Source organism: Carassius gibelio, chromosome B14 (genome assembly GCF_023724105.1).
Source record: "Carassius gibelio isolate Cgi1373 ecotype wild population from Czech Republic chromosome B14, carGib1.2-hapl.c, whole genome shotgun sequence".
Taxonomy (NCBI): Eukaryota; Metazoa; Chordata; class Actinopteri; order Cypriniformes; family Cyprinidae; genus Carassius; species Carassius gibelio.
Genome location: NC_068409.1, coordinates 28,439,825 through 28,464,863, shown reverse-complemented (window position 1 = coordinate 28,464,863; position 25,039 = coordinate 28,439,825). Strand labels below are relative to the sequence as shown.

Genomic DNA, 25,039 nt, shown 5'->3' with positions numbered 1-25,039 from the left:
CATTATTTTTTGTTTACTGTGTTTTTAAATTGAGCTTATTGAAATTTAAGCGCGCGCGCACCTGACAAGGGTGTATGTGACGTCGTGGACAGTTGCTGCGCACGCAGTTCGTCAGTCAGATCCTGCGACTGGAGGCCCGAGACCAGCTACGCAAGACATTAGCTACAACTACACCACCAACACCGCCTATCGTTTTATCATTAAACGTTACATTGAACAAATAGACATCTCTCTATCGTATGCATGCGTGCTCTTTATCAGCGAGCAATTCGCGCAAGTTGAACAGCTTTAACATCAGCCTGTCATTAGCATGGTTAGCATGCTAACCTTATGACAGAGTGTACTCGACTGTCTAGAGGTGCACCAAACGACAAGAAATCATCACAAACGGTGAGAAATATCACAATTTTATATGTATACATACATAAGAGTTCAAAGTTGATTCATTTAGCCATCATTATAAAGTAGGAGGTTTGTTTTTAGCGCGGCTGTTTAAGCGTTCAACCTCAAACGTGTTTATCGATCTAATTAATCGTTATTATTATTATTTTTTTTACAATTTTATAATTTGTTTTCTATTCACTGGTATTATTTCACATCTGGCCACTCCTTTTAAAAAAAAACGGTTGATACAATATGTTATTGCAGAAGAATGGAGGCGCTATTTGTATGCCATTAATATAACAGACCACTAGTCAGGGTCCAGTATCAGTGTTTACATTTTGTTATGCTTGATGGAAACCCTAAAAGGCAACACAGCAGAGGAAATCTAATATAAAGATGGAGTATGAACTGGGCACAACCCTTAGGGGTTTTCCTTTTGAAAGAAAGAAAAACCCCTGAGCACCCCCCCCCCACCCCCCAAAAGAAAAAGTACATATGATTGGGCTGAGATCACTTTTGCCAACAGGATACAGGCCTCTTCCGTTTTTTTTTTTGTTTTGTTTCTGTGTGTGTGTGTTTGTGCATTTGTTTGCCTGAAGGTCTGCTCGTGATCTTTATTCATTTTAGATTTCCATGCCCACTGAAAAGACATCAGATGATATCAGTACCCTGTTGCCCCAAGTAGTCACAAGATTTAGTACAAATGATATAATTCTTAAATATTTTAGTTAATATACAATTATTTGTCTGAACAGTGTGTTGAGGGGAATGGTTTAAAGATATTAATATTTTACACACCGTGCACAATGTTTTCCACCTTGCATTTATCAAATGTTTTTATTTCTCAGGCTGTGATATCACTCAAAGTCATCAGCGGGGCGCAGTGGATAAGTGCAGTTCTCTCACAGAGGAATGAGTCATGACCTCTGTGGTGATCGTAGATGGTGGAGGGAATATACTGGAGTTTGTTGCTGGAGATGAGGAAGCTCAGCAGGTAAAATCCGCACCTGCACAAAATACACCCTTTCATATTAGGATTGCAGCTTAACTAAAATCTAAATTAAAAGCATTTGAAGGAAACTCAAAGTGTTTGTTTTTTCCCAGGAGGTCTGTCCTGATGGGGTGGAGGCTGACGGAGAGAAGGCCTGCCCTGCAGTGATAGTGGAGCAGGTGAATAGTGCTGATGTGGAGCAGTGTTATGCTGCTCAGGTGTTGGTCTATGATGATCAGAATACCTACCTGGTGCAGGATGTGGCTGAGGAACAAGTTGTGGAGACTGAGTTGCTGGAGATGGGAGCAGGTAAGCAGTAATTGTTGTATTGGCTGTATTTCCATGCACAGAAAATGCTGTATTATGCGTTTGCTTGAAAAAGCAATCAGTGAGGTAGTCAAGTTGTAGCACTTGTTTCTTGTGTGTGTAACTAAACAATAAACCTAATTCAGAAAACCCAGAAAAACATGGCTGCAATGACTTGTTTGAATTTCCATGTTTACCATTAAACATGATTTGAGGTTATTTTCCAAATATGCCTTGTATTTTTTAGAGGGCTTAATTTTCTTTTAGAAGCAGGAACAACTTAAGAGGGACATCTTGTGGCGCTTTTGTGGAAGTTATAAATGATGCACATTAGAAAAACAACGCTTTTTGATAGTATATATTTTTGAAGGATTAATACACTTGAAACACGTGGAAAAGGGTAAATAGGTTATGCAAACTTTAATCTGGATGGAAACGATGGTTTTGTATTATTTTGTTTTGTTTTGATCTCTGCGCTGGAACGTGCAAAATACAACACTTGACGGCTCAGAATTCTATTTTCCTTTTAAAAGCACAGAAGGGAAGCGTATGTATAGTTGCATTTCATTGGTAATTGTGTAATATTAGAAATTATTGATCGTTTTTATACAGCAAGCAGCTGGTATGACTACTCGGCTTCACAATGTATCTAAACACTTGTTCGATTTACTCAAAGATAGTAAAAAATAAATAAATACATCACTCATCACATAAGTGTGTCACGTGATTTGAGGTAATGAGCACTGGCTCCTTGTTGAAGTGAAGGATGCAAAAAACATTCGGCAACCAGGAAGTGAAGAGCAGCAGTCGTCAACCCGTGCACCAATTTTAAGTAATATTAAGTAATTTCTTGATCTTTTGTCATAGCAACATTTTTATTCGGTGTTTTTAGAGTAATGTATGCCATCGGTGTTGTGTATATTTGAAATTGTTCATTTGCAGTCAGTTGGAGTTATGATTTATTCTTAGCGGATTGATGCTGATTGTCTGAACCAGGAAGTGTGTTTGTTTTCTTTTTGCGTCTTGGCCACGTTGTCTGTTAAAGTGTTTATAACAGTGTTTCGGCTTAAATGGTTTTGCGGTAGAACTTGAGGGTTTAAATGTTTTGTAGCAGCCGTTTAATTTTTGTTGGATTTTAATTTTGTTTAAATCAGCTAACGGTTCTGCTGTTTACTGATTTATTTTCAAAATGAACGGAGACTACAACGACAATTAGTTTATTGCGGTCTATTTTGAAGGATAACGGGTGCGGGTTTGATTTTATTTACGAAATCTGAATCGGGGTAACTTAGCTTTTGGCTTTATGAGACCAAGACGAGATTGATTCAAAAAGCGTTGTAAGGGTTTTATAAACGAGTAACGTTTCGATTTATTGTATTTGATGCAACTAACTATTCAAGCTCTTTCGCTGTGTGCAGTAAATCAAATATGATTAAAAATGAGCTTTTTGTTTTAGTTTAGGGCGGAAGTGTACTAATAGGCGTTATAGATCGTTGAGTGACAGGACGCCTGTCCAATGAGCGCTCAACATTGTTTTGTAGTCAGCAGTGTAGCCAATGAACATCGAAATAGAAGTATATTTTCCCTTTACCGCCAGTTTATTAGGACAAGGAAACCTGTCCATAAAGTTTATTACTTTATGTACTGGAAAATATCTCTTTTAATCAAAAGCAACCTCAGTTTTGATTTTCTTGAATCATTTTTCTGTTTTCATATTGTAGTCTTAATAAACAGATAGCAAAACATTTTTTGTTTTAGAAGAGAGTATTTAAATGATTGTATGTATGCAGTTTGTTTGCTTGTTTTTATTGTGCTTTATTGTACCTCTCTCTCTCAGTGGAGGTCTCTGTGCATGATAAAACTATTGAAGCAGCTGAAGCTCTGCTGCACATGGATTCACCGTCCAGCTTGCAGGGTGATCGCAGCACAGGTGAGATCTACATCTACACATGCTCTGCATGCTGTAACACAGGCTAACCTAACCTAACAAATTACTACTACTTAATATATCACATGTGAGTGAAGAGTTAAAATCACAATAGATCTCAATTTCTGCAGAGGAGCTTTTATCAGAGGTGGAGGTGGAAGTGAGAACAGAGGATATGGGACCCGTTGCCAAGGATATTGTTGTCCTGCAGGAGAACGATTTACTGAAGAAGAAAAAGAGAGGTGAACCAGTGTTTACGCAATGCCATGAACTACAGATATGTTTGGAAATTAATGCATGATTATTGCTTTATATTATAGTACATTGCATTTACTTAAGTGTGCTTTCAGCTCAATTCCTTAATTACACTACCGAAGTGCAAAAGTCAACTTTTTGCACTTTTTTTTCAACACAGTTGAAAACTGTAATTTTTTGGGAGAGATTAATTTGTTTGCTGTTATCTTCCCCAGCAGGACGAAAATCCAGAACTCCAGGGAGTTTCTGTGATGGTTCCCTGGATATGGTCTATAAGAGGAAATCAAAAGAAAGCAAGGGTGAGTGTTTCTGTTTGTTTGTTTTTTGGGCAAGAGATTTTTTTTTTTTTTTTTTTTTGGTGCCACAACTTCCAAGTCTGACTCTTACAGGCTCAACCACTTACCTGTGGGAGTTCCTATTGGACCTTCTTCAGGACAAGGAAACCTGTCCGAAGTATATTAAGTGGACTCAGAAAGAGAAGGGCATATTCAAGCTTGTGGACTCCAAAGCGGTGTCTAAATTATGGGGCAGACATAAGAATAAACCTGATATGAACTATGAGACAATGGGGCGAGCACTCAGGTAATGTTAAATATAACAGTTTTTTGTTTGAAGGTTTTTTTGTTTGTAGGTTTTTTGAACACTAGAAAATGTGCTAGCAGTCTTGATTTATCTTTTCTTTCCTCCTCTCTTTTTTTTTAAATTTATTTTGTAGGTATTACTATCAGCGGGGCATTTTATCAAAAGTGGAAGGACAAAGACTTGTGTATCAGTTTAAGGAGATGCCCAAAGACATTGTTTTCATAGATGATGACAATATGGACGACAGCATTGACGAAGGAAAAAGAGAATTCCCAGCTGCATCCAATCGCAGCAATTCAAAAGGCAAAGGGACTCCAGTCTCTCCCTCTACTACTGTACCTAAAATCATCAATCTAACCTCAGGACAAGATGCCTTCATGACTGTGCAACAGTCGCCAGACAACATAGCCACAGCCCCTGGGTGTGTATTCTGTGATGTGGAAAATGAAGAGAGAAAAAAAATGCTTATTAAAAAAATTAAATGGAATCAAATTATATATATATATATATATATATATATATATATATATATATATATATATATATATATATATATATATATATATATATATATATATATACATACATACGTACATACATACATAATTCCAAATTTTACCTCTTAAAATATATACCCAGTGGTCCAAATTTTACCTCTTAAAATTGCACCTGTCACAATGCTTTTTTTGTTGTTGTTTCCAGGACAGTGAGGCTTGCCATGCAAGTTCCTGTACTTATGACAACACAGGGTCAGAAAATCTCCACAGTAACTGTCAACTCTCCCACCGTCCGCTCGCCGATCCTCACTGCGGCCAACTCAGTCACTGGGGGTAACAACACAGGCAAAGTGGTATACCAGGCCGTGCCAACGCTAGTGCCTGCTCAGGGCCAAAGCGGTGAGAGAATCACCTTGCAGCTCATCACCCTTCCCACCATGCCTGGCAAACCCGGCACTCCCATCACTCTGAGCACACTCTCCCCCGTCACCGTGCCTACCAGCAACGCCCAAGTCCTGAAGCTCACCGTCCCCTCCAACATCTCCACGACTGCCTCCACAGCTCCTGCAACTGTGGTGACCTCGCAGCCGGGAGTGACCGTGGTGCCGAACGCACAGCCAGCGATGTCTTTACAGGATGTGACTATTATTAAGGTTGAAACTCCTGAGGTTTCTTTGGATCAGACAGTTAACATGGCTGCGGAGAACACACCGAGCTCACAGATGAACCCCACCACCACACAGAGCTGAGCAAACATCAGATATCACTGCATTCCCTCACAGGAACCAACATCAATGCTTGTCACACAGATGCAAATAAAACAAATGATGTGAAGAGTGGCTGTCTCTTATGTGAAACGCTTGTTCACACTCAACACTATAACCACCGTGTAGCCTGAGCCTGGGTTAGACTTTTCTTTCTTTTCTTTCTTAAATATAGCTATTCAAATCACGCTTTGTTATAGCATACCATCTGTGCTGTGATGCTGTAGGAACAAACCTCACTTGGTGCTAAAGACTGAGAGGAAGTCACATGGGTAAAGACAAACCGCCAAGATTTTGATCACCTGGTAATTTGGAGCATAAAATAATCTGCATAGACATACAATTCCTGTAGTTAATGATGATAAAACAAACAGCCTTAGGTCAGCTTTTTCCTCCTAAATCATTACTAAAAGTAACTGATTATGCTTTGTGTAAATATGAGATTTTGTTTTGCTATTTTGTACCAAGATGTTTTTTTTTCTTTTTTACAGTTCAAAGGAAACTGTTTTCTGAAGGACATTCAAATCTGTTGTTTTTTTATGTCATATTCCAACTTTTTAAGTAATTTTCTTTGTGCATTTATCACCGTTTTCTGTATCATGCATTCACTGCTTTGTATTTTGCAGATAATTTTTTTCACATGTACAAAAAAGGGAAAGAATGTCTGATACAGTGTATTGAATATTCAATATATGAAGCATATATTTTGTTGTATTCTTACCCTGAAATTGTATCCGAGTAGATTTAAATATAGATAATTATGCAAACAACTGGTTCTTGTTTTTTGTGTGTGTGTGTGGATTGAAATGACCTTTTTTTTTTTATGTAAACTTAAAGCTCTTTATCCATTCATTACAGAATGACAAAATAATGGGGTGTAGGAAATCAGTTTTCATGGTGTGAATTTCAGTTCAGTTTCTATCTGTTATGAAGCCATACACAGCCCAAATAATCTGTACACTCATGCACACAAATGTTCCCTATGCAGTTTGATATTAGATGTTATACTGTAGACTTTATTAGTCTCTGTGGAATGTACTAGGATTTCTGGAGAGCTTTACTGTGTTGCTAACTTTAAACACAGCTTTAAATCTGTATTTTTGCTAATTGGCTCAGAGGGATTCGGACCAGAATAGATTGACTAAAGAATGACAATCTTTGCATCCGGTTCACAAGAGATTTCACCATTAAATGATGTATTTAGAAGACTGCAAGAAGAATATGGTAACTATATAAATCTTGATTAAATTGATATAGAAATAATCGCAGGGTTTAAAATATGAGAGTTTAGTAGGTAATTAAAATAAATCTACACATTGTAACTTTTGGCCCTCTAGCGGTTGACTCATCAAACTACACGTTACATGCGGGGGAACAATGTTCATCTTTAATTGCACCTAGTCAAGCTTGTTATCATCTTAAATTTTCCGTGAATGTGCGAGATTATTGATTCGTTAGTTTGTTATTAAAGAGAGAGACCACACAATTTAAATACACTGATGTATTTAGAGATTACTGGTCAATGGCAAACATATCAATGATTACGGTGTTACTAAAAGAAAAGAAAATGTACAGTCAGAATAAATATAAACATCTTTCCACTTATGGAACCTTTTAATCGAGAATGTGCATCTTCCTGAGATCATCCTCTAGCACTTAATAAATTACAATATATTGTACAACCTCTGTTAAACAAACAGTGAGCATAATAATAATAATAATTAATCTCCATCGAAGAAAATAATAAAAAAGAGGTGCATTAAGACCTACATCAGCAGGTAAAAATAAGGCTTAGATGAATAAAATGTGTTACATTCTTTGCAATGATGCAAATAATGCATTGTCACATTCAGACTTGTGCACACATAATCCTAATGTCCTAAGCTGCTCTGGATCCCTATTGGAGAGCACTAATGATTGACAGCTACATGAACCTATGAGGCTTCTGACTAAAACTAAGGTCACACACCAGTGACAGATGATCAGAAGGATAATGATACGACGGAAGCCGGTCCGGCCCGATCTGCTCTTCGCTTGGTATCTTTAGCACAGCATCCACCTGAAATGCTCTTTCTGAATACCAAATGTAGTCCAAGGTGGAGCGGCTTTCTCCGCTGGGCCGGATCTTCCAGCTAGTGTAGGGTGGCTCTGTGTTCCCGTCCTCACTTAGACACTTGTAAGCACTATCTAGCCCCAGAGGAGAAGTCATAAAGCGCCTATACACTTCCTCACTTGGCTCCGCATTAAAATCCCCACATACCACTAACGGAATACCGTCTTTGGTTTCCCCAACTCTAGTCCGGTTTTCATCATCCATCTCTGTGTGTGACTGTGTGGTTAGTTCACAGAGCTGCTGGAGGAGGTGAGCCCCCTGTGCGCTTCGAAACGCCTCCCAGCCGCTCCGCGCTTTCAAGTGTGTTACTGCCACGCAGAAGACTCGACCTGTGAACCTGCAGCGAAGCGTAGCCACGATAGCAACCTGGTTGGTTTTGAGCATCATGGCAGAGAGTCTGAGATGAGCGGTGTGGAGCAGCTGGAAGCGACGGCGGTTGAAGAACAGAGCGCAGCCGTCGGGGCCGTTGTTATTGTGAACGTCCAGGCAGGGGGAGCATGGCTTGGGGCAGAAGCTGCTCTGGTAGCCCAAGCTGGCGAGCACAGGCTGGAAGGTGTCAAAGTAGTGGTCCACCTCCTGTAGACACAACACATCTGGCTTGTAGGTTAGGATCTCCTCCAGAATGAGATACTTCCTCTCTGACCAGTTCAACGCCTCCATTGGGCAGCGCACAAAACCATCCTTGCCTTCACCCAGAGCTGCAGGTACACAAGAACAATGAAGAACATTTACATCATGTTTTGAACACCACATGGGATCACCACAGTGAAAGGTGAAGTGTTTTCAGTTTTAAAAACATAAAGGAATGAGTTTTTAAACTGGAGGCTTGAAGTGGGTGCTAGGACTGCCTTATAAATTCAGAAAAAATACAAATTTAAATACCAACACAATATATATGTTTAAAAGCAATAATTTTTAAATAATTACAGATATTGACTTCACATTCTTTATAAAAACTTTCCAGAATTTTATATTGTTTCTATATTTTATGTATATATGTATATATGTATACTGCCATTCAAATGTATGTAATCAGTATATTTTTATTTTTAATAATTTAATGAATTTCAATTAAATCAAATTTATTAACCAAGGGCACATTAAGGACTGTTTTATTTCAAATAAATGCTGTTCTTCTGAACTTTGGATTCATCAAATAATCCTAAAATGCATCAAATTTTCCACATAAATATTAAGCAGCATAATTGATTTCAACATTGACAGTTGTGTGTTCAAATAAGCATATTAGAAGGATTTTTAATTGATCATGTGACACTGATGACTGGAGTAATAGTTGGAATAAATCACAGAAAATGTATATATAACATTTTAAAATGTATGGAAATAAAAACAGACATGATTCATAATATTACTGATTTTACTGTATCTCAAAAACATTTATTTATTTATTATTATTTTTAACAATGGTGTATATTCATGTACTTAATGCTTTTTGGGAATTTTTTTTTTCAGATAATATTTTAATAATTTGCCTTGGTTTACAGTAGAGATCTAAAAGTACATTATTTACTGAGAAAACAATACCATGCTTATTTTATTTACACAGTAAAAATGGGTATTTATACATGCAAATATATTGCTGCCTTTATATTATAGGAAAGTGGTGACATTAAAAAGCATAAAACCCCTGGTTGAAGTTCACTCCTGTGAATCAACTATGAATCAAACACACGACAGACACACAAACACACAGCAGACGGACTCAGTACCTTGTGCTAAGATGTTCCACTGCATGACGCGGATGGGGGCGCTCTGCAGTGAGCAGGCTCCGGTCATCATGAAGTCTCGGTGCAGTCGAGGAGGCCGGTTCCTCAAAACATCCTCGCATTCACGCAGCAGCGCATCACGGTCAGCCTGCTCATACTCGTCATCATCAGTATCTACATGCAGGTCTGTCAGCGCAGCGCTGCTCAGAGTCTGGGCCACAGTACTGAAGAGTCTGCTGCTGCTGCTGCTGCTGCCCATCTGACACACTGCACACAAACATGACAAAACAGCTCATACACACTCATATACACATTTACAGAACTTTACAGATTCATAATAATTCAGGAATTTATTTTAACAAAATCTTAGTATAGTACAGTAGCATAGGGTATATTTTATGTGTGTGTGTGCCTCAGCATCTGTCTGGGCTTGTTTTGAGTCTTCAGAAGAGGGTTAACTAGATATGAATCACCTGTTAACATTCTTGCATAAGTGTGTGCATGTTTCTTGGCTTGTATACCTTTATAGACAATTTTCCATTACTCTCATTACCCTCTGTAATCTTGATGAACAAAGACTTTTGTATGGTAGTTTACACAGCTGTGTAAATTATTCATCATTGTAACAGACAATAGGTTAACTGCAGCCATGGAAACTGTCTCATCAGCTCAGCCACACACACAGACAGAACATCGTGAGCAAACAGTGCTGCAGGAAACACTAATCTCCCCATGGAAAGGAAACAGGAACCTTTATTAGACCGGTGTGCACTAGAATCATCATTACTATAGCTTATACTAGGTGTATATTAACTTTATACTAACTTGTCTTAAACAGGAATAATAACTGCAATCATGTAACTTGTGGAGAAGTTTTTTATTACTTTCCTAAGCAACCCAATTTGATTTAGCCACTTATAACACCCAAAATACTCTAACAACTGCACAACCATATCCTAAAAACCCCTCAGGAAACATAAGCAACAACATGAATCAAATAAATATGAAGGCAATAAATGGGTCAAAAATAAAGATATTTATGCTGCTAAATTCATGGTTATTTGAAACAGTTATTTTCAATTGTAATACTATTTCACAATATTACTGTATTTTGACCAAGCCTTGGTGAGCTTAAGATGTCTTTCATAAACATTAAAAATCATTTTTGACCTGAAACGTTTGACTGTGTGTGTAAATAAAATGTACATTTAAACAAACACACAATCAAACATTGTTAGAGTAAATCTGATCATCTACATTTTGACTTAAATGTTTATGCCAGACACAAAGCTTTTATTTATTAATCTTACGCATATCATCTGATTCCATCTCGTTCCTCCTCCGTCGTCTCCTTCACCTCCTCAAGAATAGCACATCTGAACCCTACACCCAGTCTCTCTCTCTCTTTATATTTAAGGGTTTGGTTATGTAGAAGCAGAAGTGACAAGTAAAGATTTTGTTAATGTAATAGTCAGCTGCTGAATACTCAGGGCTGTTCATGGGTAAGGCTAGTCATTGCTTAGTAATCATTTAAACCAACCGCTTCAGTCTTACAAGTCACATGCAACTATTGTATCAGCATGAAACAATCATATTTATCATCTTGTCCAAGTAAACTCACCGTCTCTAGACATCCACTGTAAATAAATCAATGACTGGTCAGGATTAATGGCCCATTACATTTAAGTCTTTTGATCTTAAGAACTTAGATTCACATATTTCTTTTAAAAATACCTCTAATTTTATCCTTTTCCACTGACTTGTCTCCGATGTGATCATGTGATCTAAAGGCACAATCCTCTTCGCTTCGACTTTGAGGGAGCAAAGAACTAATCCAGTGCTGATCCAGTGTCCGGTCAGTGGGTTAGTGTATGAACTGAGCTCACACGCTCTCATAAGTGAAGATTCTGGGGCTGTGGATGTGACCGTGTGTGTGTGTGTGTGTTCCTACACAAAGGGGTTCCTGAATGAACCAGTGTGTCTGTGGTTCCCCTGCCATTCATTCTGAACAATGACGAGAGGGACCCGATGCATGCCTGCACACACACAGGGTTATTTATGCACACTTCAGCTCTAATTTAATTTATGGTTTAAGGAGGAAAGTGTGGCTAATTTGGAATGTAATAAGCTCTCAATTTTAAAATGATTAACATTTATTCATTCATTACATATATCATGACCATGAGGACTGGAGCAATGGCTGCTAGAAATTCTGCTTTGCCATCACAGGATTAAATTATATAAAATATATTAAAATAGAAAACAATTATTTTACCTGCCTTGGTGAACATAAGCGACTTCTTTCTTACAGATCCTAAACTAACCATTTTGAGATGAAAATCAATATTAATCAATTTACATTTACCTTGATTAATAAATGATATAAGAATATTATTGTTCATTAATACCTTAAATTATATATCTACTGCATTCATAGTTATTGAACTTGAAATAAAACGAAATTGAAGTAAATAAATATTGTAATACTTCATATTCGCCTGTTTTGCATAATTCAATCTGGTGATGTAACATTAGGCTTGGTAAAACTATCCCATGTGAGAATTAGTGACCAAATAGCACAAAGCTATTCTCAGATTAAGAGAAATGCTGACAACTTCATTAGGTGTGAAGATGATGCACACCAACTATAACCTGAAAACTATATCTAAATGACATTTAATGAGAAGCTTCAACTTGGATAAAGGATGTAATCAACACAGACATTTAAGAGGGACATGTCCACACTATAAGCTAATTAAAGCAACACGATGTAAATGCTGGCGCTCTAGCGGTTAACAGAACTGCATGTATCCCGCGGAAGAACATTCTAACCGGATCTACTTCTCTAAGTTTTTGTCTATGGCGATTCACGCAGGTATGTGTTACTCTGCAGGGGTGACGACCCGAACAGGCTTAAAAAGTCCCCAAAATAATCACTTATTATAAATGTACCGTAGTGATTTGGGATAAGACAAAAAGCCAGTTTGTTAGATTAATTTATTATGTACTGGCTTATTATATATATTAAGGCAAATTTTGAACACAGAAAAAGTTACATAGTGTTGCTTTAATCATTATGGATTTTTCAGTGTTTTCAGATTTTTTTTTTTTTAATTCTGCCTTTGGACCATGTCAGTATTAAATACTTAATTGCATCCTTGCTGTGGATATATTTTTGCAGGCATTTACTGTCTGGTAATACCCCAGCGGATACTGGAGCTGCTTTTATTTGCTTATTCAGTTGGACTTACATAACATCACTGTTCCCTGCCCTTGTCCTGTCCAGGTCAAATTCCCTACAGAAGAGCAGTCCTGCAGAGGATCTGTTCACACACAGCTGGAATCACCTTCACTGCACAGAGTTTTATCTGTTCGCTCGCTAACAAATCCTTTCCTTGTCATACTTTTATTAGCTGATCACAGGCACATACATACATACATTTTCTGTCCTCTCGGTTTAATATTACAAGGCAGTTGCACAGATGATGCAGAGGACGAGTTTGATCTATCTAACAAGAGAGCATATTATTTCTCCCTCAGATAACCTAGAAAGTTTCAGTTTGGGGATTGAACTGTTAGGGGGCTGTTTAAAGGATGTACTGTTCACTGACCTTTAGCAGGACTATCAAGTTACCTTAAAGGCACACTAGAACATATCCAAATAGAGAACAACAAACTAAACTGAGCTAACAAAACTAAATATAATAATAAATGTTATTATATTATATTATTTTCTCAAGACCAAAAGAGTATGAAAATCTTAAGATTGGAATTTATTTTCTTTTTTTTCACCTTAGTCTTAACTAAAACGTTTTAACTATTAAGAATCATTTTTGGTAAGTGCGATAAAATATAAATATTATATGAAGTAGGCTACTAAATTACTAAAGCTGAAATGGAAATAAATTCAAGCTGAATATAAATGTCTTTTTTTTATCTAAAGAATGACGAAAGCACATAACTTATACTAAAATGAAAATGAAAAAAATAAATATGAAAATAAAGCTAATTCAAAATGAATACTATGATATTTAAAAAAAAATGCATCTGAATAAAGATCATAAAATGCATTTCACATCAAACAACACAGTTATTGTGGATGTGCTATGGGAAACTGCAAAGCAATACGTTTCCACACCTCAGAGGATGTGTGACTAATGGACATGAGTCATCTGTGTTACAGCACGAGTGACACCTGACTGATATGAACTCAAATCACATTCTTTACATTTAGACATCAGATTCCCCTCAATCCTCTCACACTGCACCACACAACGTTAAACGCCTAAACAGTCTCAAACCGACGCTGATCGTCAAAGGCTCATTCCAATCACCATCTGTATTAAAACGGAAAGAATATGCGACGAAATCTTAAATTACCTTGTAAAGAACTGAGCAGAACGGGCGATGAGTTTGACCTTGTTGGAGGAAGATGAACTCGTGAACTCGGAAGACTGCTTTTCTTCAGCGGACCGGGTTTCTTTGGATGTGTCCCCAGCGATGAGAGACAGACCGCGGCCAGGTCTCGGTGAAACAGCGATGAACAGCGCCGAGCCGGATACATTGTTCTTCTTCGGTCGACAGGAACTGCAGTTTAAACTGATAAAAGACGAATGGCTTTAAGTGTGGCTAAGCAAGAAATAAGCTTACAGACCTATATAACACTTGTAAAAGCCATGTTTGACTCTGCTTAGACGTGTCGTTGATTTTTTTTTTTATTGTATGGAAAAATGCCGGTAGAAGTTTCATCTTACTCCAACGTGACAATTCTTGATAGGGGAGTTCAGTAGATTAGATGTTCATGCACTAATAAAATAGCATAATGTATTAAGTTATTATATACATGAAATATTACAACTACACTTAGGGTTTAAACATTTCAAACTATTTCAAATCATATGTACATTAATAAAAAAAAGCTACATGTTTTAACGCGATGTTCACCTACACAACAATTAATGGTTTAGTCGTACGGTTAAAGCACACCCCGAGCTTTTCTGAAGTAAAATCCGTACAATAGGAGGAGCTTGGAGCTACTCAAGCCAATCAGAGTCGGCCGTTCTAAGAAGAATGTAAATTTAAATATTTCGTCATCATTGACGTACATGTACGATTTTCAGAGCTCATGCTTACTTTCCATATTTGGTGCTATTATTTTCTAGTACTATCTTGGTATAAGACGAAATACTCTTAGCCTATTAGAGAAATCAGTGGATGAACAGGCAGAATTACATCTTAAATAAAAAGAAAGGCTATCATTCCGCTAAAATATGCACATTTAAATAGCGTGTGTACATGTATTGATATTGCAGTGGAATATGAGGGGCAGATTGCAGTATAAAACAAATATCGCATAAGCATACTATCATTACTTAACCTTTACTGATCACGAGAGTGATCACAGGCTCAACAACTGCTACACTGTTTGGGTACATAGTGGTTTTGCCCATGAACCTGTAATGATCAGATTATTGCAGCAGCATGGCTGGCTGCTATTTTTGGACAAAATTATACTTCAAAAGAAGGGTTACACAAATCTCCAGTGACAAGGTCTACTGAACCGCTGAACTATAGTAGAATACAAGATCAGATGATGTGAATAGTAAATAAACAATAGAAATTATTAACAGATCAGTCTTGTAAAGATCAAAGGTCGTGTGTATCTAACATCATAGTGTACATGTGGCTAAAACTCCCTTGGGGTACAAGGTTTTTTTTTCACTTTTAGGGGCCTAAGACCTAGGTCAAAGTTGCAGAATACTTGTAGTAAGAAAATAGTTTTTCATAATATAAGGAATAATTAGGGTCTTGACAACTCTTTTTTTTTCTTTCTTTTTTTTACACTTAATCAATAACGATTTATTTCTTATAAGTCTGGTATTCCTTCCACACGTCCCATGTCTTGTTTTGCTCTAATACTGATGTGGTGGATATGTAAAGGGTTATTGGGGCTATATGATAAAAGATGAAACAAATAGAAAGTTCAATCAGGATGCTCCAGAACTGGTCATATTGGGGCCATATGATAAAATGAATATATAAGAAATGTGAAGTTTAATCAGGATGATCCAGAATTAGTCATCATATTTGCCTCTTTTGGAGCAGCCTGATCAGCAAAAATGAGAAAACCTGTGAAAAGACTGTCAGTCCAGAATGGATCAAAGAAGAGTCCATTTTGTTCTGAATAAAAGATCTGAAGCCAGACCTGATCTCCTTTCTGCAATCTAAGTATTGTTGATCCTGAGGCCACGTCATAGTTTCCTGTGTTGGCATCAAAGGTTTTGATCTTGTACTGGCGATTGTGGACAAGTCCGATCGCCAGATGTTTATTTGCCAACGTGATGTCATATGTGAAGTAATACACACCAGGAATCACACAGTTAAACTTGCCACTGGTGGCATTGTAATGACCACCCTCATTCATTAAAATCCTGTTAAAGCGAATGGGTGTGTGTTCCTTGGGATAGCTCTTGGTTACTGCTACTGAGAAAGCAGATCGTGCCTCTGCTCCACAATCACAGCCACCAGGAGCACCGGTTTCCCCCACATCACCCATCTCTCCTTTTATCCCAGCGACTCCAGACACACCACGTGCCCCTCGCACCCCCTTAAGGCCCCTTGGTCCTGCCTTCCCAACAATCCCTGGACGTCCTTGTGGTCCATGTTTTCCAGGGTTCCCAGGACGGCCCTGTTCCCCTAACATTTGAGAAGAAAATTCACAAATGTCTTCATTTATTTTGCATACTGATTTGATCAGGTATTATGAAAAAAAAAAAAAAAAACTCACCTATTTTATTTTCATTGTTTGTCCAAATGTGATATCATATTTATACTTTTATATATTTTTAATCTGACCTTGAGCTATAAACAAATAATACAGATAAAAAACAATATCAATTATAAACCAAAAAAAAAAATTCATCAGAAAATATACATATATATATATATTTTTTTTTACAGGATAATATAATTTAATATTTTATAGAAATTATATATATTTGAACACTTTGAATGTTATTTTCATTAAAGGCATTATAACCATAACAGACATGATCATGTGTTACCTTTCTCTCCCTTCTGTCCCTTGTCACCATCCTTCCCATCCTGGCCATCAATACCTGGCATCCCCATTTTGCCTGCGTTACCACTCAGACCTGCTGCACCTGGACTCCCTGGAGGACCCTGAGGGCCTGGCAAACTGCAGCTAAGCTGTGATGAATGGATGGTGAAGTTCCGTCCCTTCTTGGATGAGTCTACAGTCAACGCAGAGAACAGAGACAGCAGGCAAACAGCCAGCGGTAGCTGATGCATGATGCAGCTGTGCCTGCAAACAGAGCAGACAGGGCCAGATTATTGTTGTGGGGAATTTCCATGGATTTCCTGTATATACATAGTCATGCACAGAAACAAGCACCATAAATCACATTATATACATGCAGGTTGTAAATAATACAGGTTGTAACTTGACTTATTAGTGAACGGTTTTATTTAGGTAGTAAATGTAAATAACAGACTACAGAACACAATTATACAACAAATACAAAGCATGCATTACACAAAATCCTCACCAGAGAAATGAGATCGCAGTTTCAACACAAGGTTAAGCAGCTCTTTTGGCAAAAACGCAACCAAAAGCGGAGAATATAAACAAGATTGTGAATCGATTTGAATCTTACATGTCCTCCACACAACTTTGCAAGCATCCACCCAGTTTTAGCAGAGACGTGCTCTGCCAGATACTTCATCCATGATGTAATTGAACGAACTGTGGGAGGGGATTCATTTGAAATTGTCATACTATTATAGTATAGTTCTGCAGCCCAAAAATCAATAAAAGTAGCTTATGATTATATTATACAGAACTATAAAAAAAACAGCCATGTAAAATGTGCTTGTTTACATCAGACTCTCAACACTTCTGAGTATTTGCAATGATTTGGATTACATGTTGCTCAGAAAGCATAACAAAACCAAACGTAGCCATGTTCAGGTTTAAATACGTTTAATGTCAATCACTGGTCCAGTTATTTTCATTATGAATCAATTTAAATACCTTGGAAAGGGTGAATGGAACACATCTGTTAAATCAAAACAGATGATTAACCAAACATAACACATTTGTAATTTATTGGCCAATTTATAATTAAAAGATGTTATCTTTATGTATGGTCAAAATAAAAATAACACATTATGAAAATCTGCTTTATTTTCTCCTTTAACCCACATAGATTTATAATAATAAAAAAGATGTGGAAACAGACTTTCAGGTGTTAATAATATGGGACGTTTACCATTATTAACTCAACCACAGTGGTCTTTTTGTAACACAAAGACTATGAGATCTCTGTGGTTGGTGACAAAAGACATTTATGTTTTCATTCACTGCCCCAGGAAAGAGGCCATGGGGTCATCGGGTCGGCAGCGTTTCATGCGGAAGGCTTCCATCTCCTCCTCTGTGGGTTCACGCACTTCCTTTAGGCTGCTGTACGGTCGCTTCCTCTCATCGAGCTGCATTATTTCAGCCACCTGCCTCAGCCTCTGCTCCTCTGCACTCAAAGCCTGCACAGAAAACACAGCGTTTTCTTTTACAATAGGCTTTATACAACAGTTTGTGTGGCAGGAACAGTTCACCTACCTTCTTCAGCCTTTCTTTCTTTTTTGCTTCATCTTCCTCATCACTGCTGTCAGAATCTCTCTGTTTCTTGCTCTTTTTCTTCTTCTTCTTATCTTTCATTTTATCCTGGTGCATCTGTGAATAAAAACATTAGTAAAATACAATCATCTTCCTGCCCTGTTCTTCCATTGGAACTAGATGACGAAAAGAAGGCAGCCGTTAATGTACCTGTAAAAGAGTCTTTGGCTCTTTACTCATTTCGGCCTCCTCTACATCATCTTCAAACGGAACGCAAGAATTGCTCTGAAAAAATAAGCAGAAAACATGTTTTTAAGAGTAGATTTGTGTTGGATAAATATAATATAAATAATAAAAATGTTATGCTTCTAATAATAGTAAGACAAAACAAATGCTTTGATGCAAAAAAGGATACATTTGATACTCACCATAACTTTCTTGCCAGCTTCTCCTGTACAGTAACTTTGCTTCACCATCGAGTGGCAGCACTTGTAACCCCAATGGCCATCTTTCCAATACGATCCCCAAATACACTGCAAAAGCGGAAGGAAAAAATCTTTAGCATCCATAAAACAAAATCTATCATTACTATGTAACTGGTCCAGTTATGTAACGTTTCCAGTAGGGTCAGATAACTTACCGTGTGGTTATTAATGAGCACGTCCTCCTCGTATTTGGAACAGGCCACAGCCTTCTCCTGTCCTTTCAACACAGCCCCGTGACGGGAATACTCCACATACTCCTCTGTCTGAGCCAGCAGAAGCTCTCGCGGAGGGGCGTCCAAGTGTTCCTCCCCACCATACTGCAGAGAGGTGCGACACGAAGCCATCAGCACACCAAGAAGGGGAAGTTATGTTTAAAAACAAAAAGCAGATTCTAAACTGTACCTTTTCCAAAATACTCTCTTTCTGTTTCTCTTTGAAATCGTCCTTTTTGACTTTGTAGGACTGATGGAGAAGCTCCAGCTTGGTTGGATCTGCCTGGAGGTGAACTTCAGATCCCTTTTCATATGCTTCCCACGCAAAGACTATAGAGGAAAAACACAAAACAATGTCAGGCCAATAGAAACTGAGAGTCTGGAATCTAAATTCAACATCAGGTAGAGAGGAATTTATGTATGAGTTGACAAAGAATACGCACGTTGTGTCTGGGCCATGGAAATGGTGTCTCCAGAGTAGCGCACAAAGTTGTCTCCAGCGTAGCCCACCCTGCCAAACCAAACACATCATTTTGAGATCAGGCAGAGACAACTACAGAAATAGACACTCAAAGACCCCTTTCAACACTCAGCTTGCAGTTTAATAAGCTAAACACAGTGGCATTTTTGGAATTTAGCAGATTTTGCATCCAAAGCAATTTACAAACAAATATTTAATTAGATCAAGTTGTGCCTTAGTGGTGAACAGTGTGTTGTGAACTCAGTAACCTAATACACAATCTGCAAGCTTTCTGTAAGAAGCATTTCACTTCCCTAACATGTCCCTTGATTTCATACACAGAAGTAGACAAATGCTCCTACTCTTCTGGAATCTTTCCAGTGTTGGAGTATGGGTTCTCCCTCATGGCTCGAGTCTTGGGATCATAATAGGCTGAATTTGGATCCAGATTTCTGAGGTACTGTAAAAAAAGACAGTTGGGAAAATCATGATTCAGCACACTGGGGTGAAAATATTCTTTGTTTAACCATATGCGATTACTAATCCTGATGATGAGAACATAATACTCTCCTAAATTATCATATTAATGGGACTTATTTATGGGATAAATAAATAATGTTTCATGCAATTCTGAAAAAAATAAGTAATAATAATAATAATAATAATAAAATAATAATAATAAAAAAAAGTGTCATGTCTTTAATTAACATTCATTGTTTAGCAAAATGTCATGTTATTTTTACCTTAGCGATGTCCTCCCGTATTCTCAGGTTTCTAACTGTGATTCGTCTCTTGGAATCAAAATTTTGTCCGGGCATGTCAAAGTCATCAACATATTTGTCGTCATCTTCATCTTCACTGCTGTGGTCCTGGAAAAGATGAGGAAGAAAGTGTCAATGAGTAAATGAAGTTGCTTTATGATTTTTGTTTTATTTTAAAATCCACAATGCACATAAAAATGCATCTGAATTCACCTGTGCTGCATCATCATCAAGATGCTTCCTTGAATTCTGGAAACAAGACAAAATATTTGGTTAAACTAAAGTAGTAAATAAAAGCTTGTGACAAAGATATAGTAGCTATAAAGGGAATGTGGAAAAAATATTTCATTTGAAATACTTACAGCTTGATCCATTAGTTTACCAGAAGCTAACTCCTCCTGGAGTTTCTGAGCTTTGAGAGTGCGCTTAGCCTGTTATGAAAAACCATTCATAATTTAGAGATCCTTCCAACAAAATGTATGACAATGCTCACATGATTAAAAAAGAAGAAAAAAGTATTTTCTGAGAATAAAACTTAACGGTGTGTGTTCTATTAGCCTATCAGTATAATAAAATAAACATAAATACACAATAGTATCTAACAACATGACTTACCAGATCAACTTTTGAATATTCCTCTACAATGCGCATGTGCTCATCCGGATCGTACCCATTCCAGCGATCTCTCTTTCCATCGTAATCCATTGAGAGCTGAATCTGTTGGTGCTCATCTGGTGCCATGCCTGTGCCAGAATACTTCGCTCCTACTTTTCGGGGTCTCTGTGAAAGACATTTTTGCACAAACTTTAACCAAAATTTAAAATGAAAGTTTTTATTTCAAACATCAATACGGTTTGAGGTAAAAATTAAACAATTTAAATTAAGTTGAAAGTGTCTTAATTTAAAGTTTATTAAAATTGTAATTTACTCCTGTGATGCAGAAGCTGAATCAGCAGCCATTACTTCAGTGAAGTTTTCAGTGTCAAATGATCCTTCAGAAACCTTTCTATTATGACTATTCTATTATTTCTATTATTCTATTATTACCAATCTTAATAAAAACAATTAATAATTTTTTATGGAAACCGTGACACTTTTTTGTCTGGATTCTTTGAGGAACAAAAAGTTGAAAAGAACAGCAAATATTTCAAATTGATCACACATGTACTGTGCCTTGTTTACAAGCAGAGGAAAGCAATGTGCATGCGTTGACAATGGCAGAGGACTATTCCGCAGGAAACTGTTGAATAAAGGTCTTACACGTTTGGAACGACATGATGGTGAGGAATTAATTACAGAATTTATTGTCATTTTTGGGTGAACTATCCCTTTAAGAAAGATTTTTACCAACATATACTAACATCATCACAACACCACATTATTAAATATTTACCTCCAAACAGTCTTTCTTCTTGTGTGTCATGGCTCCACAATTTTCACATGCTCCTTTTCTGAATTTTGTGGTAACTGATTTCTAGTCGACAGGGAATAAGAAAGTTTTAGACACTGAATCACATTTTTATTAAGAATTCATGGCTATTTGGGTGAGAAGGGTCTGGCTGCAGACTTGCACTGTCAGACTTGCATTCTCAGACACTTGTGCTTCCGCTAGCGACGTCACTTGCAGTCTTTTTTATTTTTTTTCTATTTATTGATAACTTTTTGTTTGAATCTTTCAAAATGTTACAACAGTAGCCAGGTGGTGAAGACAAGAAAAAAGAAACTAAATTACAACGTCACTTGCAATCCTTACTTGCATTCCCAGACTTGCACTCTCAGACACTTGTGCTTCCGTTAGCGACGTCACTTGCAGTCTTTATTTTATTTTTTATTTTTATTTTTTTGTTCTATTTATTTATAACTTTTTGTTTGAATCTCTCAACATTTTACAACAGTAGCCAGATGGTGAAGACAAGAAAAAAGAAACTAAATTACAATGTCACTTGCAATCGCTACTTGCACTCTCCGCTACCTGTGACGTCACTTGCAATCAACACAAATCGTGCATGTTGCCAATGGAGACAAGACGCTGTGGCCTACTACTATAATGTACAAGGTCCTGCAAGAAAAAAAACAAGACCGGTGTTCTGTCGATTTGTCCTACGCTGTCAGATTTTCCTGCCTCCCACTAAAACAGTGGGTAGTAAAATTACACCACGAAAAATGCTACTGTAAAGTTATGGTTTATTAACGTCTACACCTACCACAACCCTAATCATACCCTTACAGTAATGCAGATACATTAAATATCATTGTTTAGCATGAGACAAAGGACGCGATATTGCGATATAAACCCGGGTAGGAAAATTTGACAGGGTAGGATAAAATGTCAGGACACCTGGTAGGAAAATTTGACAGGGTAGGATAAAATGTCAGGACACCTGGTAGGAAAATTTGACAGGGTAGGATAAAATGTCAGGAAACCGGCAAATCCGTGGCCACAGAACAGCAGAATATGAACGCAATGCACAAAGTCTTTCGTTAAGCGTTTTCCTCCTGTAGAAAAAACAATCACTTAATATGGCATAATGTATTAGGATACGTTAAGTTCAATCAAACGACCAAATTCGATATATAATTATTATTTAATGTACTACAAGGCAAGCAGATGGCTATGAACACAATGAGAACATTTAATGTGGCCTAATAACAGACTAAGATGATAAAGACATAGGCATAGCCTATATGTTTTGTTGTTGACTCAACGTATATACAGACCAGCATATATGAACGTGCATTATGAAATGCATTAAGTGATTTTAAAAGGATCAGCTCCGTACAGGCAAGCAGACGAGTACATAACGTTTTCCTCCTATAGAAAATCATTATAAATAAAACACATAATGTGGCTTAGTGGACAAAGACAGTGATATAAACGAGTTGTAGACAGTTTATTCAAAATGCTTAACGCGAAACTTTGCGCGTTGCATTTAATCTTGTCTCCATTGGCAACACGCAGGATTTGTGTCGATTGCAAGTGTCAATGTTTTTTCTTGTCTTCGCCACCTGGCTACTGTTATAAAATATTGGGAAATTCAAAAAAAAAAAAAAAAAAATCGCTAGCGGAAGTGCAAGTGTCTGAGAGTGCAAGTCTGAGAATGCAAGTCTGACAGTGCAAGTGCAAGTGCAAGTCTGCAGCCAGACCCTCTTGATTTGGGTAGAGCGAGTGGCAGTGCTTACTTCTTGTACACCTCTTTTATACCACTCTCCGATGGGTGCAAATTGTTTCTGATTCTCTTCCTGGGGTCTCTGGTGCTTAAGGGTGGGTCTCTTTGATGGGTCGATGTACCAAGGGACAGATGAGATGTACTGGGGAATATGAGGGTTGATATCCCTGGTAACAAAATATTACAGTCAGGGGAAACGTTACAGCACATATGACAATAACCAAATCACTTTAATACTTAAAAAAAAAACCTACTTTCCCTCTTCGTCAACTTCAGCTGGGGCATTTCCTAATTTTCTCTGCTCTTCCAGCTCTTTCTTCTTCCTCCAGTCTTCTCGGGTCATTTTCTTCGGCTCTTCGAGATCTACGATCCCCTCCGATGCTTTACTCTCCTCCTCCTTCGACATGATCTTCAGCTGCACATACAAACACAGAGATCACGATCAGTGATTAAAGACATAAGTTCGAAATATATGAGCTCTGAAAAAAAAAAGAAAAAACTCCAGATCACACACACAGAAACCCGCAGTGACAGAGAGCAGAGATTCATAACACATACACCAGACGGTTACGAATACGGTAATGTTTACCGCAGCTTTTGTATTTGACGTTGATTTTACTTTGGAAGATAATATACAATATTGCTCATACGTTCGTTTTAAGTCAATAAGTTATTTATTTACCTGCTGTTTAGTCCAACTCAAAAATTTACAATATTTGACACCTTGATCAGCCGGACGCTCGCAAGTTGTGTGTACAAGTGTATTATATGCGCACTTCCGGTTGACGTCTTCTTCGCTGTGAAGTGCTGCATCTGTGTTCCTGTCTGTGAGACGCCCTCAGCTGGACTGAAGTATTACTGACCCTCACAAGACTCCTCTAATGAACTTAATGAACTGAGCAGCGCAGAAACCTGTTTGAGGAAGTTTCACACGGTGCTATTTTATCTTCTTAATTAAAAATGCTATAAGGGTATAAAAAGACTGCTTTTTCTCCTCCATGGGTGGGTGAGTCACTAATTGTATTGGTCTGGGGATTGTTATTATTATTTTCTTAACCACTTTAAAATTTATTTTTTGGTGGCTTTTTGTCAGAAAACGTAAATAAAATATATATTAAATATCGCTACTCATCATAAATACTTATAAATACTCATAAATACCGATTATTTACGTCTCTGTTTTTAAATTTACGTATTTACGATATGATTGGTTGATATGGCAGAAGGGAGGCTAGCCTCTTCTATGATGTTCCTTTTCTCAACACTCAGCGCTGAAAGTGAACACTTTATGCTGATTGGCTATACTTGCAACGGAGGCACGAGCATAGGGCACGAGAGCTCTTCTCTCCCCTCCCCTTCTCTTTCACATAGTTGTAATTACATCAGCAGATTCGGCACATTCGAGATAGAAAAGCGGACCTTTCCCGTAACTGTGAAATTACAAACAAAAATATATAAATTATGAGACATGAACTGAAATTAATAGTTTTTTTTTTAATTTTATTAAAATTAAATCGTCCTAATTTTCACCCCGACGAGACGCCACTGCATGCATGTAAGAAAAGCCAATTACAATTAAAGCTAATTACAGTTTCCTTTAGATTTTTTTTTATCTTGAAAGGATTCAGCATATTAGTGACCTGGCACATACTTTTATCCAAAGCTAAATACAAATGAGGAATTACAGTATGGGTACTGATGTGATTGACACACTGAAACACAGAAGAAGAAAACTCTACCTACAAAATAAAGTAGAAATATTGCTCACATTTTTGG

At 37.4% G+C, this 25,039-nt stretch overlaps 4 protein-coding genes across 8 annotated transcripts; 1 reads left to right on the top strand and 3 right to left on the bottom strand.

The window, feature by feature from the left end:
• The first annotated feature begins 89 nt into the window (after window positions 1-89).
• Window positions 90-6,476, top strand: LOC127970880 (ETS-related transcription factor Elf-2). 3 transcript variants are annotated; one of them, XM_052573575.1, is made up of 9 exons: window positions 90-390; window positions 1,233-1,378; window positions 1,489-1,684; window positions 3,519-3,611; window positions 3,740-3,850; window positions 4,082-4,162; window positions 4,253-4,445; window positions 4,579-4,866; window positions 5,148-6,476. In XM_052573575.1, exons 2-9 carry the CDS (start codon window positions 1,304-1,306, stop codon window positions 5,689-5,691), a joined length of 1,581 nt encoding a protein of 526 aa, XP_052429535.1. In that variant the 5' UTR covers window positions 90-390; window positions 1,233-1,303; the 3' UTR covers window positions 5,692-6,476. The 3 variants fall into 3 exon arrangements, with proteins under 3 accessions (XP_052429535.1, XP_052429534.1, XP_052429536.1); XM_052573574.1 differs by having other exon boundaries at window positions 4,079-4,162; XM_052573576.1 differs by lacking the exons at window positions 90-390; window positions 1,233-1,378; window positions 1,489-1,684 and adding an exon at window positions 1,760-2,513 and having other exon boundaries at window positions 4,079-4,162.
• Window positions 6,477-7,192: 716 nt separating this feature from the next.
• Window positions 7,193-15,388, bottom strand: LOC127970881 (nocturnin-like). 2 transcript variants are annotated; one of them, XM_052573578.1, is made up of 4 exons: window positions 14,301-15,388; window positions 13,927-14,145; window positions 9,550-9,813; window positions 7,193-8,517 (listed from the first exon to the last, which is right to left on the bottom strand). In XM_052573578.1, the coding sequence occupies exons 2-4, from the start codon at window positions 14,108-14,110 to the stop codon at window positions 7,631-7,633; spliced, it is 1,335 nt and encodes a 444-aa protein (XP_052429538.1). In that variant the 5' UTR covers window positions 14,111-14,145; window positions 14,301-15,388; the 3' UTR covers window positions 7,193-7,630. The 2 variants fall into 2 exon arrangements, with proteins under 2 accessions (XP_052429538.1, XP_052429539.1); XM_052573579.1 differs by lacking the exons at window positions 13,927-14,145; window positions 14,301-15,388 and adding an exon at window positions 10,857-11,926.
• A 145-nt stretch (window positions 15,389-15,533) lies between these two features.
• Window positions 15,534-17,382, bottom strand: LOC127970882 (complement C1q tumor necrosis factor-related protein 2). Of its 2 annotated transcripts, none has more exons than XM_052573581.1 (3): window positions 17,115-17,382; window positions 16,611-16,870; window positions 15,534-16,242 (listed from the first exon to the last, which is right to left on the bottom strand). In XM_052573581.1, the coding sequence occupies exons 2-3, from the start codon at window positions 16,855-16,857 to the stop codon at window positions 15,605-15,607; spliced, it is 885 nt and encodes a 294-aa protein (XP_052429541.1). In that variant the 5' UTR covers window positions 16,858-16,870; window positions 17,115-17,382; the 3' UTR covers window positions 15,534-15,604. The 2 variants fall into 2 exon arrangements, with proteins under 2 accessions (XP_052429541.1, XP_052429540.1); XM_052573580.1 differs by having other exon boundaries at window positions 17,223-17,382.
• Window positions 17,383-17,531: 149 nt separating this feature from the next.
• Window positions 17,532-24,103, bottom strand: LOC127970879 (pre-mRNA-splicing factor SLU7). Its single transcript, XM_052573573.1, has 16 exons — window positions 23,946-24,103; window positions 23,518-23,678; window positions 23,277-23,430; window positions 21,490-21,570; window positions 20,712-20,876; window positions 20,459-20,527; window positions 20,310-20,345; window positions 20,079-20,204; window positions 19,698-19,795; window positions 19,319-19,386; window positions 19,066-19,205; window positions 18,819-18,980; window positions 18,607-18,711; window positions 18,389-18,463; window positions 18,182-18,295; window positions 17,532-18,105 (listed from the first exon to the last, which is right to left on the bottom strand). The coding sequence occupies exons 2-16, from the start codon at window positions 23,667-23,669 to the stop codon at window positions 17,926-17,928; spliced, it is 1,725 nt and encodes a 574-aa protein (XP_052429533.1). The 5' UTR covers window positions 23,670-23,678; window positions 23,946-24,103; the 3' UTR covers window positions 17,532-17,925.
• Between the last annotated feature and the right edge of the window lie 936 nt (window positions 24,104-25,039).

Coding starts and splice junctions, on each gene's coding strand:
- LOC127970881 (XM_052573578.1), bottom strand. CDS start 14,110: ATGTATCCGGCTCGGCGCTGTTCATCGCTGTTTCACCGAGACCTGGCC. Junction 9,814..13,926: donor TCTGCTCAGTTCTTTACAAG/GTAATTTAAGAT, acceptor GTTTGTGTGCAG/TGTGTCAGATGGGCAGCAGC. Junction 8,518..9,549: donor GTGGAACATCTTAGCACAAG/GTACTGAGTCCG, acceptor GTGTACCTGCAG/CTCTGGGTGAAGGCAAGGAT.
- LOC127970880 (XM_052573574.1), top strand. CDS start 1,304: ATGACCTCTGTGGTGATCGTAGATGGTGGAGGGAATATACTGGAGTTT. Junction 1,379..1,488: donor GAGATGAGGAAGCTCAGCAG/GTAAAATCCGCA, acceptor GTTTTTTCCCAG/GAGGTCTGTCCTGATGGGGT. Junction 3,612..3,739: donor GCAGGGTGATCGCAGCACAG/GTGAGATCTACA, acceptor CAATTTCTGCAG/AGGAGCTTTTATCAGAGGTG.
- LOC127970879 (XM_052573573.1), bottom strand. CDS start 23,669: ATGTCGAAGGAGGAGGAGAGTAAAGCATCGGAGGGGATCGTAGATCTC. Junction 18,981..19,065: donor AAGAGAGTATTTTGGAAAAG/GTACAGTTTAGA, acceptor ACCTCTCTGCAG/TATGGTGGGGAGGAACACTT. Junction 18,712..18,818: donor TGCTCATTAATAACCACACG/GTAAGTTATCTG, acceptor CCGCTTTTGCAG/TGTATTTGGGGATCGTATTG.
- LOC127970882 (XM_052573580.1), bottom strand. Junction 16,243..16,610: donor GGGACAGAAGGGAGAGAAAG/GTAACACATGAT, acceptor CTCAAATGTTAG/GGGAACAGGGCCGTCCTGGG.